Below are 15,346 nucleotides of genomic sequence, written 5' to 3' on the forward strand. Positions count from 1 at the left end.
ATTCGTGATAACAAAACAATTGCTGGCATGTGTAAAAAGCACTCTATGTAATCCATAAACATAAGTACATAAGTACATAAACTGACAAACCTGTAGAAGTTTGTGATTGATCGGCCATCAGGGTCATGTGAATATAATGACATGCAGATTACACATTAAATTTAGGTGACACTGATTTAAAAAAAAAAATGAATAAAATTCTCACTTAGTGATGAGCTCCAAACATGAACATAGTTTTTTGTTATTTGTCAAAGCATGTTTTCTACTATCATCATCATTAGACCGTGTAAGTTTTATGTAAATATATGATCTTAGACGAGATATTTCGTTACCAGTTCTGTAATGTTCTTTTAGTGTAACGGAAGGTATGTGTTATAGTAATCAATCTAAAACTTAATGCCATTAAGACCCGTTTGAATAAAGCCAAAAGCAGTTTTTGATAGTATGAAGCATTTTGGAAAAATTTCACTTCGAGAATGGTGGCTAGACGGGTCAAAAACCCGTTTTCATGACGCATGTCTCCCGACTACAGATTTAAGATTTTTTGCTTCAACATCTGGTTTGAACGGGAAGACCAGGTCAAATTTAGGTCATAATTAAAACTGTGTAGCATTCAATTGGAGAACTTTCCGATGATATAGACAGAAAAATTCCACCTTTTGGCTCAATAGTTAACACAGTATTCAAATACTTAAAGTTTCATTGAAGTGTGAGAGCTGATGACGTCATCGTACGTGTGCTGTCTACATTTTGAGGTTCAATATATATTATTCCTCGATAAAAGTTTTAAGGTTGGTAAAACTTCGTGGTTTTAAACGTTGACACAAGAGGGCGTTCTATGACTTTTCACGAATAATACATAATTATTAAGGTAACAATGATTGTAAGTCTTTCTTTAACTTTAACATACCATCTTCAACATTTTTAATCTTGTTGCTGCCAATATGATCACAAATGAGTCTCTCGTAGACTCCTCTCGAGGCGCTGATGTCCAAACTTGTCTGTGAAAAGTCTACAGCATCGATTCGCTTGAAACCCAGTCTAGCCAACTGTGATTGTTTTTAAAGGAATACAAGAACGATGATTTAGCCTTTGTGAGATATGGCGGACACAATGCTACAACACTGTACGGCTTGGGTACAAATGTGTGTATACACCCAAAACAAACTGTACACTCCTATAATATCACGTCCGCTATACCTCAAATAAGGCTTGTTAAATTAAAATAATACTGTCTACCCATAGAGCTATATAATTGTCAATATATATAAAGCTCTATGTGTCTACCTCGATTCTACAATGAGAGAAACGAAGACTTTATTTCAAGTCTGATATCACAATTATTCTGTCTGTATTTCAAGTATCCGTATACTCCCTTTGTAATGGAATTTGGAAGATTGGAAGCCACATCGGGGCGCTATGCCAACCACTAAAGTGCATAGGACGCTAAGTCTTCGGCTACGGCTAGATATCCGCAGCCTTATAATGTACCTGCCAGTATTAACATACAGGAAGAGAACAATAAAACCTGTAAATTGTTTCGTCACAGCCTTGGGAACCGAGTCCAATGGTTGACCAGCTCTCTGTAATTGTCCAAAGCATCACAATGAAATTAGGAAAAGATTGAGAAACTTCAACCGCTGGTTGTTCTCGGCTCGTGAATTACGTCAGGGATTTTGCTTTTGAGCCCACGTACATAATCACCTTCGACCTTGCATCGTTCCACGTGGCCTCAATGAGATTCGCAGCTAAATCCGACGTACATATGCGTTTACATAATACCTATCTTTATTCTTGTGGATAAGGACATGCATGGGACCAGTCTATTTACCTCTTGACCCACTCTTCCCGTCCCTGCCGCGCAGTCGACGATGATGGCGCTCTTATTGGTGAGGAACTTCTCCAAAGTTTCTGCGCATGCCATTGGTCCATTGTAGTTTGCGTTATCATGAACCTGGGAAAAAAACACGAAACAATTTCACTTCAAAGAAAATAAATAAATGTGTTTAACCCATGTGCCATTTTCCTATAGTATGTACTCTTCCCGTGTGCTGCCAATACCTAATACCCAGGGCAATTGGTGTTAATGTAGGTGCTTTGTTATGTTTCATTATAATTTTTTTCCTTTTTAGTGTGTGTGAAATGTTGCAGCGATGGAAATGCAGGAATTATCTTTCACGTATAGGCAACAAGGGGGGAAGGGCGATTGCCTCCATGCCCCCTGGCCATTGCCTCGGGGTCCTTGAAATGCTCCAATAGAAATGTCCTCGTGGGATGCCCTTTACCAAGGAGAAAATGCCTTGGTGCCATTGCCCTTTCACAAACGAAACATACAGACCTAAACGCTCATTAAATATTTTGGACCCATTACTCGGTGCTCTTAGTTTAAAATTGTAGGCTGTTGAGAAACCTGGGTGGATTTCACAAAGAGTTAAGACATAGTCTTATCTCGAGTTAGGACACGTTACTCGTCCTAACATACACGTTTTGTATATCTCATAGGACTAGTCCTAAGTTAGGACTAATCCTAACTCTTTGTGAAATCGACCCCAGAGCGCGAAAGCAGGCGAGCTCGAAAACTTGCGAGCATGAAACCCCAAAGCCCTACTCTGCATGCAATACGGGCGTTATCTATTGGTTATGTCTCAATTTCTTTTAGAAATTGATCTAAAATATATATATATATATAATATATATATTTTTTTTTTTTAGGTAATAACAAACAAACGGAATTCCGTTTTAAAACGGAGGAACCACATCCTGACAAAATAAATAAAAATCAGATTACCTGGTCGTAATCCTTAGCCCAACTATCGTAGAATTCTTTGATAGCGAACGATGAGTCTTTGCCGATCGCCAGCCGGTGAATCTCCTTCAAATGTGTCTCCACATGTTGGGCGCCAGTTTCCATGGTGATTTTTAAAAAAGCTAAAAGAAGAAGAAAAAAAGAAAGGAAAAAAAATCCACTCGGTTAGACGCACAGACATAAAGAACCTTCTTTATGTCTGTGGTTAGACGGGTGCACCCGTCTAACCACAGACATAAAATAATTAGAAACCTAAAAGAATTAGAGAAACCAGCCGGGTGGTTTCTCTAATTCTTTTAGGTTTCCGAAGGTGTACATTTAAAAATAATAAGTTCATTGTTTTCAAGGTAAAAGCGCCCTCTTGTGGTATAACCGTCTTGTTCTCTCACACAAGGCAACTGATTGGAGGCAACTAACTGCAGTGCATGCTATACGGGACCAGTCGCGACACTTCAACTCCTACTGCCTATAAGAAGCATCGCATATTAATATTGCTGCAGGCGCAATAAAGTAAAATTCGTGCTGAAAGGATTGTGTCACTATGATGTCTGGTTGTGTTTCGTAAGTCGTGCGCGACAAAAGTGGTTAACCAATCAGGAAGTCGCACCTACTTTTGTAGTAGTCGTGGCAGCACGATTAACCGAGTGGGTTGAATAACGGCAACACGAATCGACTAAGCAATCAAAAAGTGCAATTTCCCATGAGTTATGCTTTAGTTCCAAAGAATATAAATATGCCTTTATATGTTCCTTCAAGTAACGCTTAATTCATTCCATCAAGGTTCACTAAATAATCCTATTACGTTTACGTTTACGTTCCAAGCTACGCAGCTACGCTTACGTTCTACGATACGCTAACAATCCTTCAAGTTATAACGCTTCCATTCCATTAAAAGGTACGGTTTCAATCCTGAGTCAAGCTAATACGCTTACGTTGCAAGGTACGCAGCTACGCGTACATTCCAAGATACGCTTACGTTCCATCAAGTTACGTTTTCGTTCCTTCAAAAGGCACGCTTTCAATCCCGAGTCAAGCTATACGGTTACGTTCCAAGGTACGCAGCTACGCGTACATTCCAAGATACGCTTACGTTCCTTCAAGTTATGTTTTCATTTCATCAAAAGGCACACTTTAATCCGGAGTCAAGCTACGCTTACGTTTCAAGACACACAGCTACGCTTACGCTCCAAGATACGCTTACGTTATCTCAAGAAGCTTTCATCAGTCCATCAAGGTACGCTTTCGAATCCCGCAAGATACCCTTCCCTTCCCTTCCCCATCCCGAAGATGCTTAAAACAATCTATCACGTAACAACAGGTCACAGTGTCATCTTTTAAAGGCAGTGGACACTATTGGTAATACTCAAAATAATTATCATCATTAAACCTTTCTTGATTACAAGTAGTGGGGAGAGGTTGATGGTATAAAATATTGTGAGAAACAGCTCCCCCTCTGAAGTGACGTAGCATCAGAAAGCCCACAACTTCATATGACAAGGGTGTTTTTTCTGTCATTATGATCTCGCAAACTAGACGATCGATTGAGCTCAAGTTTTCACAGGTTTGTTATTTTATGCATATGTTGAGATACATCAAGTGAGGAGACTGGTCTTTGACAATAACCAATAGTGTCCACTGTCTTTAAGCAGAAAATGCTAAACAAATTTCTTTACTAAACAAAACTTTAGTCGGGCACCAGCCACATATAAGTAATTGGGGTTGGTAACCAGTGTCTGCTAAGCACTACTATTCTATGCTAAGCAATTTTCTTGTAATAATACAGAATTTATAAAATTGAGCCCCGGCACGTAGGGGGCATGTAAGGCCATACGATCGAATTCCAAACTGCATCATAACATAGGCATAGTTTATCATGCCAGTGGTACGTCAGTCAATATTGGATCTAAAATGCTTTATTTTGTTCTTAATTTGTTCCATCATATATTTTTGGGTAGTTTATATGTGTTCTTCGGGACGACCTTTGGACGTCAAAGGATTTGGCTGATGCGTGTATAACGTCGGTTGCTTATAATACCCATGGAAAATGTAGACTCGACTGGATCCTTATGCTGCGTCATAGTAAAACGTTGATAATAAACAAAGCATCAGTATCAACAGTGCGCGACAATGTCACGTAGATTCGACAGTTGCAACGGCTGGAAAAGCGTATACGCTGACCTTTGACCGCTTTTGGGTTTTAAAATCAATTTTCGCCACTTACGTGATATATTGATAATTGTTTGTACAGCAACCATCTAAACGAGTGTTATCTATGATTCTGCACCACTAAATAACGTAAACGGTGGGCCGGTGTTTTCCTTCAACTTAAACTGACTGATCATGGAAATTAACATATTTTTCTTAGTAGTCCTATTGTTTGGTATGTTTGCATAACGTATCAATGTTTCAGGTTGTTTAATTTTGAAGATAACGAATGAATGATTAATCACACTATTTTTTTTTCTCTTTTTCTTTTGTTTACCCATATTTATATCCTCAGTTATTACCCGAGTTCAGTGAAAACCTCACTAAGCATGTTACCCCGGTGGGATTTGAACCGACGACCCTAGCTTGCAATTCTGGAGCATTGTCATTCAAAACAAGACCACCGAGATTGCCCGTTGGCTAAACGCAGTTCGGGATGATTTATAGCAGCGGGTACTTCAAACGGTGTTGATGTTAAATTTGCATTGGGGATAAAGAATATTGATTTTTGTTTTTTTACCCACTAAAGTTACAACTTAAAAATTAGGACGCATGTCCTATGCAAAATGAGAACGATCTTTGGAGAAAACAAAATCGGTAATGCTGGTTGAACATTATAGCTCCATGGTTGGGCCATTGTCCTCCATGGTTGAGAACGCACCTAATGTTGCATAACCTACGTAACCAAAGCTTTTGTGTGCTTTTTGGACCAAGGGATTTTAGTAACAAGGGATTCTAGGAGGACGTTACATAACAACGCATAGCATACAAAACGTTTATCTATCTACCTATCTATCTATCTAAGATGCTTGGGCCGGATAAATAAAAACTAGCAATTACTTATCAAGTTAAAGGTTCAGCATTAGCAAGAAGACTGAAAAGTAAAATACCAGGCATGAACATTTTGCTCGCGGGATTACCTTTCACTTATAGACATATAAATAAAAACGACATTTTACTAACATACTGTAGCAATTACTCGTATTTTTACAAGCTACTGCATGAGGAGCTTGAGATTTTACTTACACAACAGTGTTGCATATATGGCTCGGTATCGGGTCAGTATTTAAGGATTATTTTTCCCTTGGCCTAATGATCCAACTTTAAATGTTACTTATAAATTTGTTGTGTACCTTAATATTGCTCTAAAAGAACCAATCTCTAGAGCGCTGGCGTGGAGAGGCTGTTTCCTCATAGCCACTGCCGCCATCAACAACTTCACTAATGGAAACTGCCCGCCTGCATTTCAGTTAATCGCTATTGATCTGCGAGTCCATGCCTCTATTGTTATACTCCTGAATACCCCGCTATTGTGCTTTTCTCCGACCACTTACTAATCCGTTCAAGTAAATGGTGTTTTTCCAGTAAAAGGTTATTTATAGAGATTTGAGCAAATTGTCATGCCTGATCTTAAACTTATCGACATTTTGTTAATGCTGGCCTTTATACGGCCCAGTATCTTGTGAAACTATCAGATAATAATAAAATGTCGGTTTTATTTACATCTCAATAAGAAGAGTCCCTCAAGCATTGATATTACCTACTAGTTCGACCAATTACTAGCAATATTAAGCCTTACTTTTATTTATAAGGATTTAAGTAAAAGACTAGTAAAAGCAAATGCTAGTTTTTATTTATCTGGCCCAATGTTTGTGTGAAAACAACTCCCAGGTGCCTGTATATATCGGGCTACACATTTTCTGACGCAATTTTGTTTTCTTTTTTATTTTTTATTTTTTTTGGAGGGGGGGGGGGGTCCGGTGATCTGTATACTAAGGGCGTTATTTTTGTTTCTTCTTCGTATTTCGAAATTATATATATTTCACACCATTTCTTTGAAAAAAGGAGGGTGGACGAACGCAAAGGGCTACACATTTTCTGACGCAATTTTTTATTTTATTTTATTTTTATTTTATTTTTATTTTTTTTTATTTTTTTTTTTTTTGGGGGGGGGGGTCCGGTGATCTGTATACTAAGGGCGTTATTTTTGTTTCATCTTCGTATTTCAAAATTATATATATTTCACATCATTTCTTTGAAAAAAAAAGAGGATGGACGAACGCAAAGTATGAAAGTGCGGCTGATGTTTTACGTATGATATGGTGTAAGGGGGTAGGGGGCAGGTGGAGCATGGAGGAAGGAATAGAAGGAGCTCGAACTAAGGGACTTCAAAAGTCAAACCTGCGGTACCGCGGTCGTTTAACAACACCTTGTAATCACCGACATACCTTATACAGACAATGGGCGACCTGGCGTATGTGAGTTTGCGCATGCGCACTTGGTTCTTCACTCAACCATGGTGTCGTATGTCGTATGGATATAATACAGAAAAACAACTTGTTTGAGACCTGATAAAAATTGTGTACACTTGTGCTCACCAAATCGAAAAACACAATTGAATACGAACCATCCTCGTGTGCTAATACCCAAATTTTGAACCACTGCTAGTGACCGGAATGTCAAAAAAAAAAAAAAAAAAAAAAAATATGCCATGATGTTTCTCAGTAAAACACCACAGACGGTAAATGAAAACGGGTAGAATTATTCACAATTCTTGTCTCCAATGATTCAACTTTACACGAAGCCAACGGTCTAGAGCGGCGGTACCACACGTTCCTTGGCAAAAACATAATTACCAACCAAATTTCAATTTTTGGCATATTGCTTAGTACTGGTCAGCTGTTGTTTGCTTATCATGAAAATCACGTTGAAATTTGGTTGGTAATCCTGTTTTTTTATCAAGGCAAAAAATGTCATGCTGAGCAATTTTGTTTGCTTAGCAGCTCTATGCAATTGGGCCCTGGTTTATAGAAATGTTGTACTATATTATTTATAAACCAAATAACTAAATTTTATCAGCTTATCCACTTCCCGAGTAGTTTCCAATAAAAACAGCGTTGTTAGATTGAATTACATTATCATCAGAATTTGTTTTTACAAATTCCATACAACCCCCCCCCCCCCCCCCCCCACACACACACACTTTTATATCAAATTCACACTGTACTTGAAGGCCACCAATTTGAAGGGGAAAACATGATCCTCAGGTTAGTAATCCATGAAATTTGCTATTGATGAAAACACCTTAAGGGTACAAATTAAGGGGAAAGATCGTCCAAAACGCAATTTTCACGAACTTCGCACTTTGCTTGTGGGCCAAGCTGCGGTAAGCCCATTACATGCCCAATTCTAACCCTACCGCGTCGGTGTACTTTTTTTCAAATTCTACAATAACAAATGAAAATATACTATGCTTACCGAGTCCAAAATAGGAGAAAATACACTTGGAAATGCTAAGTAGAAACTAGAACTTGTTGATGAGAGAACACAGTGTGCAGTATTCCTCCTTCGCTGACAGGCTGCTATCTGAATGTTACAATGTACATGTACTGAATGCGTGACTCCACCACAAAGGATTAAGAAACTGTTAACTTGTAGTACCAAAGACTTTTTCAGAAAATAAAAAAATCCAGGGGTGCTATAAAACAGCTTTAGGAGGAAAAGTAAACAGAAAAGGGCACTTAACTTGAAACCATAAATGAACTATCCTGAACATTATGCAATCGTTCACACGCCGTATGTACTAAAGTTGGTCTAACTCAACCTGGACCGGTTCGGGTTCAACTTTTGTGCGTCTGAACGCAAAAATAGTTAGACCGGATGGGTCTAAACCCAAAGCCTCAAACCGTCCAGCGGGTCGGTCTAATTCTAAACCAGTTCGGGTTCGTGGTACGGTTGGCTTGTGTGTTAAGCGCTTGCCTCTCACCAAGGTGACCCCGGTTCGATTCCCGGCCAGGGCCATGTGAGTTGAGTTGTGCGTTGGTTCTCTGCTGATGTACGCTGTCTGAACATTCTAAACATTAGACAACCAATTTCATGACTCTGCTTAACGCCGAGTCCTTACGCGTAAGCGCCGAATATCTGTGCTAGCTGTGTATTAGCGTATAGAGGTGTAAATCCATGTGTTTTATCTCTCTGCTCAAGATTTTATTTTATTGCCTGCATACTCTGCTATTATGGACTATTGGTAGCTACTCAAAATCATTATTAGAATAAATCGTCACTTGGTAACGAATAACGGGGAGAGGTTGATAGTATAAAACATTGTGAGAAACGGCTCCCTCTGAAGGGATGTATTTTTCGAGAAAGAAGTAATTTTCCACGAGTTTGATCTCAAGACCTCAGATTTAGAATTTGAGATCTCGAAATCAAGCATCCGAATGCATAGTCATCTCGCATCTTCGACGACCAATTGAGCTCAAATTTTCACATGTGTGTTATTTTATGCATATGTTGAGATCATCCATTTCGGTCTAAATGTTTTCATATACTGCTTTTGATGTTTGGTTTATAATCAATAAAGATAACTTTAATGTTTTATTTAAGAAACCAACATTTTGAGTCACTGTTCCTATTTTTTGCATTTCCTCGCGTCTTTTCCCTACCCGATCTTGGTTGTTCTCATTTGTTCAAGCGAATACCTCAACAGTTAGTGTGTTTATCGACTTAAGTCGTTAGTTTTTTTAAGTGTTCCATTTCCCCCGGTTACACGTATAATTCTATGCCAAGTAACGTGGAGTACGCACGTGCACAAACCTACATTTCTTGCTGAACATCTGACGTCACACTTCGAGGCTCGTGAATAACGCTAGAGACCGGTCTCTAGCCGGTGTATCTTCACCTTTGACCTACATCCATTTCACACAGAGAATACGCAGTCATCAAATTCTACACCAACTATGGCACCCATGTTCGATAAGCTTTCCTGCGTCTACCCCGCGGTGCTCACTGAGCCCCTGACAAGAGCTAATCGAACGACCACTCACCCTCTCGTGGTGATGTCATGCACATCGGGCCAAGCCCAAATGACCCACTCCAAAAGCAGGGCGCTGTGGGGGCGGGCTGACCTGGGTGCACCCTTGAAACGACGTCAAAGCTATTCGAACGTCGGGGTCGACCAAGGGAAGCCAATTGAACCCACCCAAACACATAAACTTTTAGCTTTTAGTCACTGCATTTATCCAATGATATCATGGTATACAATGGAATCGCTGGATCTGAGTAGCAGGTACCTGTCTTTATCCCTGCGGATAAAGACATGGGCCCAGTCTAGTGCAATACCTGCTTCCGTAAGCCCGTAAGCGCCGATTCTTTTCAGAGCCATGCAATTTGGCCAGTGCCCAGTTTCTTAAAGCTGTTTACCCGTAAGCACAAATGTGTTAAACGAAAATGACAGATCAATTAAAGACAACAACTCAGTAGTTTTTACTCTAGGTGGCTTTTTAATCAATATTAATAAAATAAATATACCATTAATAGGCATAAATTGTTTTATTGACTTTTTTTTTTCTCAACCACTTCTCTGTTGTATTTTATTCGCCATATTATTTGTTCTTAATTCGTAATGGGAAACTTTAGACTATCTGCCATTCACTAAGAGAGGGCGCTCTTCACCAGGTAATGTCAACAACTTAGGAATAGGAGAAGCATGAGTGACGGTCACTGACAGCAAATACCTTGTGTTTTGCGTGTTTTTGATTTTGTATTTAGATTTAGCCAAACTGTATTTTGTTTTTCGTAACACAATGCCAGCATAAACCGCACTGTTCTGGAACAGGACGTACCGGACACGAGTTCCCCAAGGATAACAAGTGGTGTGCATGAGTTTTTGGGAGTGTTTCTTCTAGGGTAATTAGCAAAAATTCCAAAATGCTGGCCTACAAAAAAATTGAGAAGAAATCTGAAGTTTAGTGTATGACAATCTATCTGATTTAGTTTTCAAGAGGCTGAGAGACTTCTAAATATTTTTTGAGTATTTTTGCATTTTTAGCATTTACCATTGTTTGCTATAGGAGTTGTGCACCCTTGCCTGGTAGGTCTGCTGCCCTCTAGTGGCAGAGCTTTCAAAAAGTCTCCCATTGTTTTCTTTCTTTATATTCACCAGGTACTGAATGCCAATTTGAATTTGAACAAAAATAAAACGCTTAGCTGTAATAACAGTACATTATTTTATGATTATCTCCTTTGCTCTCCAAATCCGGGACGGAACCCTCGCGGTACTTAGTAAAGTCTATGAAATCGTCCTCCCCATCCCACTTGAACCATTCCTCGTGTACCTTCATGCCCAAGACGCGCTGGCAAGTGTTGTGCTTTCGGAAAAGAAAGAACGGTTCTTCTGAAGGGAGAACTATGGGCGTGGTCACGTCGCCATCCTCCCTGCAGCAGAAGTAGATCTTTGTGTTGCGGTCGTAGACGCCCTCTGGCATCACACCGCCGTGTTTGTTTTTATTGAAGAGGTTCTGGTCGTCCCATTTGATCCAGCCTTCGTTGAAGCCTATTAGATAATAAAACAAAGAAACAAAATTAATGATAGGTTTGAGTTGCGGTGGTTCTGAAAAGAACAGTATAGGTTTCAACTCGACAATCGATTACATTGTGTTACCGCATATCTTACTATATCGTGTTCCACCATGCAAAGTTTACTATCCTACTTGAGTTTTCAAATGTTTATCTTTTATTTCTTCCATTAAATGAAACACACTGAATAATCACCGTAGTCCATTGAGTGTGGGTTCGAATCCCCAGCCGTGACACTTATGCCTTAAGCAAGGCACTTTAGAAACCATTGCTTCGTCCTTCGGTGGGACGTAAAGCCGTTGGTTCCATGTGTTGTAAATGCATGTAAATAACCCAGTGCACTTATCGAAAAGAGAAGGGGTTCGCCCCGGTGTTCCTGGCTGTGGCTGCTGTATGCACCATAGCACCTTCGTAAACCCTTAGGTGCTAAATAATTGGGTCTCAGAATTCATCACGGCAATAAAATTTCTCTCTGAAAGTTTGTTTATACTCAGCGCCTTGAGTACCTTGTTGTGTAGATACGTGCGTTTTTTTTTTTTTTTTTAATTCAACATCATTTTCACAGATTAGGTGTGTTTAAATTGAATTACTTGGGACATCAAACTTAATAACGGGTGTCAAGCTTTAAATCTGTCTGGGGAAGTCAGCAGCCCTACTGGGGAGTGTATGGTCAACTGTTTGTTTACATGAAGATACCAGGTGTGAGTTGTCAGGTGAAATGGATGATTCAGCTGATTTTTATGTTTGTGTACAGCACTTTGAGGCTTTGCATAAGGCGCTTTATAAATGTTTCTTTATTATTTATTTTTGAGAGTGTATATCCTTTGCTATTATGTTGTGTGAAGTTTGCGTGACTTTCAGTGAAACTACGACACAAGATTGGGATGGTCTCACCCTTGTTAGGACAGTGTTCCCCTTTCTTCATGATGCAGTAGTTTCCTTTCTCCCACTCAGGGTCAAGCGCGGACGTCTGGTAGTCCGTCTTCACGCAGAAGTTTTGCTGCATGTTATTGTGATAGTACGGGCCGAGAAGATGCAGGGGATCCGACCATTGATTGTTTGGCAATGTGTCTTGTGTGTCGTGGTACCTGAATCCCGTCTTCCAGTTGTAGTGGTTGTACGGGCATAGGGACACTGGCTTAGGGAGAGCGTAGGTTCCTTTGGGCCAAGCAATGTGGGGTTTGATCGGTGTGGTGGGTGGGGCTTCTGTGGGTGGTTTTGGGGGAGCCGTGGGAGCATCAGTAGGTGGTTTTGGGGGAGCCGTTGGAGCCTCTGTGGGTGGTTTTGGGGGAGCCTCTGTGGGTGGTTTAGGAGTCATGTGTGGGGCCTCAGTGAGTAGTTTGTGGGTTGTCATAGGAGCCTCAGTGAGTAGTTTGTGGGTTGTCATAGGAGCCTCAGTGAGTAGTTTGTGGGTTGTCATAGGAGCCTCTGTGGGTGGTTTGGGGGGAATAGTCGGTGGAACCTTAGTTGGGAGCTTGCCAGGGGTTGTCGGTGGAACTTTTGTTGGGATACTCCCCAAGGTCGTCATGTACGACACTGTTGACTGACCCGTTACCAGGATGCAAAGCCAGGCGGCAACGGCCAAGTATACACTCACACGAACCTGCATCATGCTGTTTGATACAATAAACAAGACACATAGTTAAGCACGTGTAAAGTATAGTGAACCGTGGTTATTTCCAAGTCCTCAAATATCACAAAATGTACCCTTCTCAGGAAAAATTCTTGAGGCATTCTGTGGTATCGTTTATGATTATTATATACCGAATCTTCCTGTCAATGTAAGAATGTTTCAGCAAAGGGTACCGCAAGGTTTCAACGGAGTTGAAGTTTGCATCGGGGATAAATAATATTTCTTAGAATATACGATACCCTTTTCAGTATGAAACGTCTTCAACAACCACTTAAAGGCACTGGACAAGTTTGGTACTCAGACTTACTTAAAATCATTGTTAGCATAACAACTTACGTTTGGTAACGAGCAAAAGAGACGTGTTGATAATATACGCCATTGTGAGATTAACTTCACTTTAAAGTAAAATAATTTTGAAAAAAAAAGATAATTTCTCTCTTAAATTTTGAAAACATTCAGGCCTGAAGCCTTTTATTAGGAATTCGAAATCAAACTAGTGCAAAAAAACAGTGTTTTTTCTCCGCTCATTATTCTCTTGCAACTTCGAAGACCAATTGAGCAAAACATTTCCCATCAGGTTGGTTATTTGATGCAAATGTTGAGATACACCACAAGTGAGAATACTGGTCTTTGACAATTTTCACCAAAGGTGTCTAGTGCCTGTATTGTAAAATTATGTTGTTAAAGCCATTGGACCCTTTCGGTAATTGGACCCTTTCGGTCCAAGGCCCACACTTTGTGTACCACAAATTCTATATCAAATAACAAACCTGTAAAAAATTAGGCTCAATCGGTCATCGGAGTCGGGAGAAAAACAATGGAAAAACCCACCCTTGTTTCCGCGCGTTTCGCCGTGTCATGGCATGTGTTTAAAATAAATCCGTAATTCTCGTTAACGAGAATTTGTATTGTTTTGCTGTTTTTTCAAAAAGTAAAGCATTTCATGGAATAATATTTCAAGAGAAGTCTTTCACCATTGCCTTCTGTAAACCCTGTAAGTGATTTGTAAATCTGTGATTTTTTTTTTTTCTGAACCGAAAGTGTCCAATGGCTTTAACGAAAAAAAATCCAGTCTGTACACACCTACCTGTATTCCCTGCGACGTTTCTAAATTTGAACGCACCTTTCATCAGCCAGCTAGCCACTTCGTGAACTGAGGATAAAATTTATTGCAGAACAAGTTTATATGTACAACATCACTTTGATAATCACATAAGTTATTTCATCTAAAACGCATTCCTTGATAATGGATGTATAAAGTAATCAGTAAAATGACGATCAATGACTTACTAATTAATTTGATAGCTTTATATTTTAACCTCTTTTTCCCTTATCGTGATGACATTATTTTTTGAATAATCTTGATTGAGGGATTGCTTTGGGAATAATGAAAATAAAAACGTGTAGCGTCCCTTCCCCCCTCCCCCCTTTATGGCCGACACATTTTTTAAGACAACCGGCCGGGCTATTTTTATTTTTATTTTTTATGGATCGTTAAAAAACACTCACAAAAACGAGATGGCCTCTAAACATGTTTTTTTTTTAAGTTGGCTTCATCAGTTTGAAACAGCAGGTTGTCATTCTCACTGTTCCAGAGTGCCATATATACTGGGTCAACGCGGTTACTTATTATTTTTATTTTGGGTCGATCGACGGAGTGGGCAAGATTTGAGTCTGAAGTTATCTTGACATTCGTGATGGATTTGGCATGTGTCTGAGGCCCGTGCCAGCTGTCCATGGTCGTGTCACCATACCCCCCCCCCCCCCCCCCTTATCAAGTGCAGACGTAGATCATTCCACGTCCGCACTTGATACGGGGAGGGGGTAGTGACACGACTATGAGGGCCAGCCGAACCGAGCCTAGCCTGGACTTCTGACTTCACGCTTCGAGGCCCGTGAATCAGGCCAGGTAGTGGCCTTACAGCCTTGGTCAATCCCCGTGTATCTTCACCTTTCACCTACATTCATTCCGCGTGGAGATACGCAGTCAAATCCTACATACATGTAGAACAACATTACACGCACTGTACATAATACACAGTTCACACAGCATGGAGACGACCCGAAAGAAAGCTTTCAATTCTGTGTTTTCAATTCTGTGTTTTGGTTGGTCCAAGGTGATGTTGGTTTAGCTGCACCCACATCACCGCAGACCAATCAAAACACTATGTCACTGCAGGTTTATCCAATTAAATAATGTATGCAATGAAATCGCTGGTTCTGAAAAGCAAGTACCTTTCTACCATTCTATAAATGATATCATGCCATAAACGGGGGCAGTGGGTCGGACTACCCTAGACTGGTCCCCTATCCACAAGAGGGTCACAATGAAAGCCAATTGGAGT

At 40.0% G+C, this 15,346-nt stretch overlaps 2 protein-coding genes across 2 annotated transcripts in view; both read right to left on the reverse strand.

The window, feature by feature from the left end:
• The window catches only part of LOC139945392 (uncharacterized), a 35,741-nt gene extending 27,313 nt beyond the window's left edge, over nt 1-8,428 (reverse strand). The window contains exons 1-4 of the mRNA XM_071942739.1: nt 8,270-8,428; nt 2,789-2,928; nt 1,832-1,954; nt 911-1,049 (exon numbers count right to left, since the gene is read on the reverse strand). Coding sequence (XP_071798840.1) covers nt 911-1,049; nt 1,832-1,954; nt 2,789-2,911 — 385 coding nt within the window. The 5' untranslated portion in view covers nt 2,912-2,928; nt 8,270-8,428. The remainder of the gene's footprint in view (nt 1-910; nt 1,050-1,831; nt 1,955-2,788; nt 2,929-8,269) is intronic.
• A 1,857-nt stretch (nt 8,429-10,285) lies between these two features.
• LOC139945393 (uncharacterized) lies at nt 10,286-14,739 on the reverse strand. Its single transcript, XM_071942741.1, has 4 exons — nt 14,589-14,739; nt 14,085-14,154; nt 12,263-12,981; nt 10,286-11,345 (listed from the first exon to the last, which is right to left on the reverse strand). Exons 1-4 carry the CDS (start codon nt 14,737-14,739, stop codon nt 10,996-10,998), a joined length of 1,290 nt encoding a protein of 429 aa, XP_071798842.1. The 3' UTR covers nt 10,286-10,995.
• Nucleotides 14,740-15,346: the final 607 nt, after the last annotated feature.

This window comes from Asterias amurensis, chromosome 12 (genome assembly GCF_032118995.1).
Source record: "Asterias amurensis chromosome 12, ASM3211899v1".
NCBI lineage: Eukaryota > Metazoa > Echinodermata > Asteroidea > Forcipulatida > Asteriidae > Asterias > Asterias amurensis.